This window comes from Sesamum indicum, linkage group LG10 (genome assembly GCF_026168435.1).
Source record: "Sesamum indicum cultivar Baizhima isolate 11 linkage group LG10, ASM2616843v1, whole genome shotgun sequence".
NCBI lineage: Eukaryota > Viridiplantae > Streptophyta > Magnoliopsida > Lamiales > Pedaliaceae > Sesamum > Sesamum indicum.
In genome coordinates, this window is record NC_142666.1 from 15,516,533 (window position 1) to 15,520,543 (window position 4,011).

The 4,011-nt window shown below is 34.7% G+C and overlaps 1 protein-coding gene across 1 annotated transcript; it reads right to left on the reverse strand.

The window, feature by feature from the left end:
• Positions 1 to 2,858: 2,858 nt before the first annotated feature.
• On the reverse strand, positions 2,859 to 3,644 carry LOC105171996 (non-specific lipid-transfer protein 2). Its single transcript, XM_011093301.3, has 2 exons — positions 3,148 to 3,644; positions 2,859 to 3,028 (listed from the first exon to the last, which is right to left on the reverse strand). Exons 1-2 carry the CDS (start codon positions 3,492 to 3,494, stop codon positions 3,019 to 3,021), a joined length of 357 nt encoding a protein of 118 aa, XP_011091603.1. The 5' UTR covers positions 3,495 to 3,644; the 3' UTR covers positions 2,859 to 3,018.
• Between the last annotated feature and the right edge of the window lie 367 nt (positions 3,645 to 4,011).

Consider the following 4,011-nt stretch of genomic DNA (forward strand, 5'->3'; position numbering starts at 1 on the left):
CACCTCTGGGGTTAAGGAGGGACAGATTAGCCTTAGGCCGATGACAGGCACTTCTAGGGTTAATACTAACGAGTTAATATCTTCTTCTGCTTGGCAGGACTATCAGCGTATGTGGGAAAAGTTAATTTTCCGCAAAGGAGTAAACCCAGACAAGACGATCATCAAAACATCCGAAAAATATAATAGGGTCTGGATGTTGGAAGGGTCAAAACCAGAAGATGTTCGGGAATGGTATGATTTTGGAGCTCTTGCTTCAGTTCATACTATGTCACCAAGTTTTTCAGAAATCTCAAAACTTCCGGAGTGGATTGGTGGGGCAGTTTTTGATTCATGGCAAAATAACCCCCACCTAAAGAGAGGCGATGTTCTGGAGATAAAATTCATATCAATTGCTTCAGAAACTGCAGGAAAGGGGTCTCATCCAACATTCCATTTCATGAAGCTGCAGAGGCATGATATGGTGGCTTTCAACAAGATCAAAGCTGCCTCAGGAGAAGCTCCCTTGGTATCAGCCATTAGTGAAGATAGTATCTTTACCAGGAGAGCTTGGGGATTATGGGTCTGTCTCACAGAGATGGACAAAGTCAAGTATCCATTCAAAATCTTCTCAAACAAAGTGAATGGATCGTTCCTGTTAAATTCCATGATAGAAAAAAGCACGGAGTTCGCTGAAAGCTTATTCGAGAATAAGAGGATGTTAATTTGGGAAAATAAGCTGCCAGCAACTGAAGCCACAAGGATGAAGACATGCAACATGTTGCATATTGGGCAATGGCATAACCATCTATGCCTTTGCTGCGAGAAACAAGAAAAGTCCCTGTTCGGGACAAAGATTCGGGTCACGAAAAATAAACCCAAATCGAACCAAGACAAGGGAAAGAGAAAAAATTTTACCAAGAGAAGTCAAAGTTAAACGATGTAAAAAGTAAAAAAAATAAGACTGTCGGCCGAAAAAAATAAAAGTCAACAGTTAGCAGAGTAGCCAGCTGGAAAGCATATGACCGACAGACCATTATGAGCAACAGCTGGAAATCACAAGGCAATGACGAACGCAATGACGTCATTGTAAAACAAGTTTGGAGTCTGAATTTGAAGTCCGCGGACGCCTATAAATAAAGATGCAAGGAAGCAGAAGGGGATCATCAGAAAAACTTCTCCTACTCTTCAAAGCATTAGATTTTTGAGTCTTTTCTTCTGTAATATTTTATTTTATGGGGGTTTCCCCAACAAGTCAAGTCCTCTACACCATGAAACCAGTTGTCTCCTCCAACAGAGAAATAATATCTATGTAATATTCTCTATATATTTTCTTCAATAAAAGTTAGGCTTCTGTTCAACCTGTTTATCCAAAATTCTATTAATTCCCTATATTGGAGTCCCTTTTACGCCCTAAGGTAGGAAACAAAATAGGGTTGTGCTGTTTTGTTACTGAAGGAGCCAAGTTCCTGCGAACCATCTGTTGTGGTAGTGTGGTTGGAAGAAGTCCGTAAAATCGAGGACTTGGAATACTCGGAAACAGAGCGGTTAAAGCAAGGTATGAAATTATGGGGTCTTAATTTATTTCATAAGCATGTTGGGCCGTTTTAAGAGCATGAAAATGGATTATCTAGCTATTTCCTTTGAAAGGGCAAAATGGCCATAAAATGGGCTAAAGGACCTGATTTACACCAAATTGAAAGATAAAGGACTAAATCTAATATTGACAAAGTTAGAGGACCAAAATTAATCCGTCACAAAGATAAAGGACTAAAGTTTTCTTTATTCCTAAAAAAAATCCTAACATATAAAACTAAAAATGCGATTTTTTTGTATATAGTATTTACGATAATACGATGATATTGGATATCATTACTGATGATAGCGATAATATCATTCGATATTATAGGTAATACATATATATTAGGAGAATAATATTTATTGGTATATATTACCGAATTAGCAAAGGCCTATCTAGATATGTATATGCGGATATAGGACGCTAAAAGGCTCTAAAACTTTAATAAAATTATAAAAATCAAGTACAATTAACATAAAATACTACTTATTAATGGAAAAAATATAATTTTTGATTCTATAATTTAGGGGGTGACATTTATTGTCCTGCCAATTTGACCCAAAAGTTGTTTGTAAATTATACATGACCCAATTAAGTAGGAGATTCTATCCACAAGAGGACAAAATTTTTTAAAATTTTAAAATTACGGAATTAAAAATTGCAAAAATCCACTCGTACAGAACTAAAAATATCACCCCTTCAAATTACAATACTACATTACATTTTTTTTAATTTGTATTTACACCAAAATTGAGAATAAATGTCTATAAATATTAAGTCTCCAACATACTAGTATTCTTTTTCATGGTTGGTAAGAAATGAGAACTGAACTAATGATGTCTTAATTTAATAGTTAAAGTTGAGGTCAGTTAATTTAAGGTTATGGATTCGAGTCTTATACGATGATGTGTAGATATTTATCTCATTTTACATAAGCTCATTATAATATTTTTTGTAATTATTTATTATATCTATATATTGACCGAATTCATGTATTGCATTGCTTCCATTAAAAAATAAAATAAAATTTGAGAGCTACAAGTGAAAACATGAGTTGAGAAATATTACTACATTAATAATTATTAATGTTACTATCAATGATGCCTAAACGTAATAGTTATAAAAAGGCTAAAATTGAGGTTTTATGAACAAGTTCGAGGTCATGAGTTCGAGTTTCACTGAATATGTCAGTATTTATCTCACTTTATGTGAGTTATTATAATTTATTTATTAGTTATTTATTTAATCGATATAATTAATTTACTGATTGTAGTCATATTAATATATTAATTGAATCGATATATTATTTAAAAAAATAATTATTAATATTGCTGACTCGACAACAATATCCCACCGTGTGAAGAAAGCAATAGATTTTCCCTCAATAGAGCTAGTCCCCTTTATTCATTTATACTATATCTAGGCAGGCTGTTGCAAGAGTATATCCTTCCATTGCAATAAACTCACTTCACCCTGCAAACCACCAAAAATAAATATTTATCATCTTTCTTAATTATATGTAATAAATCACATAGGACAATATTTTTTTTAAAGAAAAAAAGATCAAATATAAAACAAGATGATTTACATACTTTGAGCAATCAACGGAAGGGCTAATCTTGTAAGGAATATTGACACCACATTGGCCCGGGAGTCCTGCCGCCTTGGCAAGGTCGACGTTTGGGACTGAGCCGGCAAGTGATTCCAGACAACCGCACACGCTCTGTTTGTCAGTTGTGGTCTTAGCTGCAACATAGAGAGACTTAACACCACCACAACATGCGCCTAAGGGACCTTGGTCGGTCACATACGGCAGGCAGGAAGATAAAGTCGACAGGACGGCGCCGCATCCTATTGTTGCCTCAGTGCCAGGGACGATGGCAAAGACCAACATGGCTGCAACGAGCACCGTGCTTGTTAACTTGATCGATGCAGTCATTGAAATTAAAAGGCAAAGAAAGGGTTTCGGCCTATTTTTAGCTATATGGTGTATCTGATATGTTTATATAGAAAACGCCTAAAGTAGCACACATAAGTTGGACGAGTCATGCATGGGATATATATAGTTTGGTAGTTGGGGGTGGAATATTAGTTAAGATTTTGAAAATAGTGGTTGAATATCCACCGGCCTATCTATATAAATACATGTTTCCTTGGCCTTTATAAATTGTGGCGTATCCCTTGACTTGTCGAGGGAGAATCGAGCTCTTGAGCACTGTTGTACCCATTTTTTCTCTCATTTATGAAATTTACCTTTACCCAAAAAAAAGAGAAATACATGTTTCGTATAATTAAAAAGAATTTACCCCGGAGATATGTGTAATTTATAAAAAAAATTCTTGTGAAAAAAGATTAGAAAAAAAACTTTTTTATATTTTTTGAAATGAAGCAAAAAATACCCTCACATGATTGGTGTATTACACGCGAGTTTTTTGTTTTTAATATAAAATACATTT

Bases quoted from the DNA above. Each gene is read 5' to 3' on its own strand.
- LOC105171996 (XM_011093301.3), bottom strand. From the start codon at position 3,494: ATGACTGCATCGATCAAGTTAACAAGCACGGTGCTCGTTGCAGCCATG.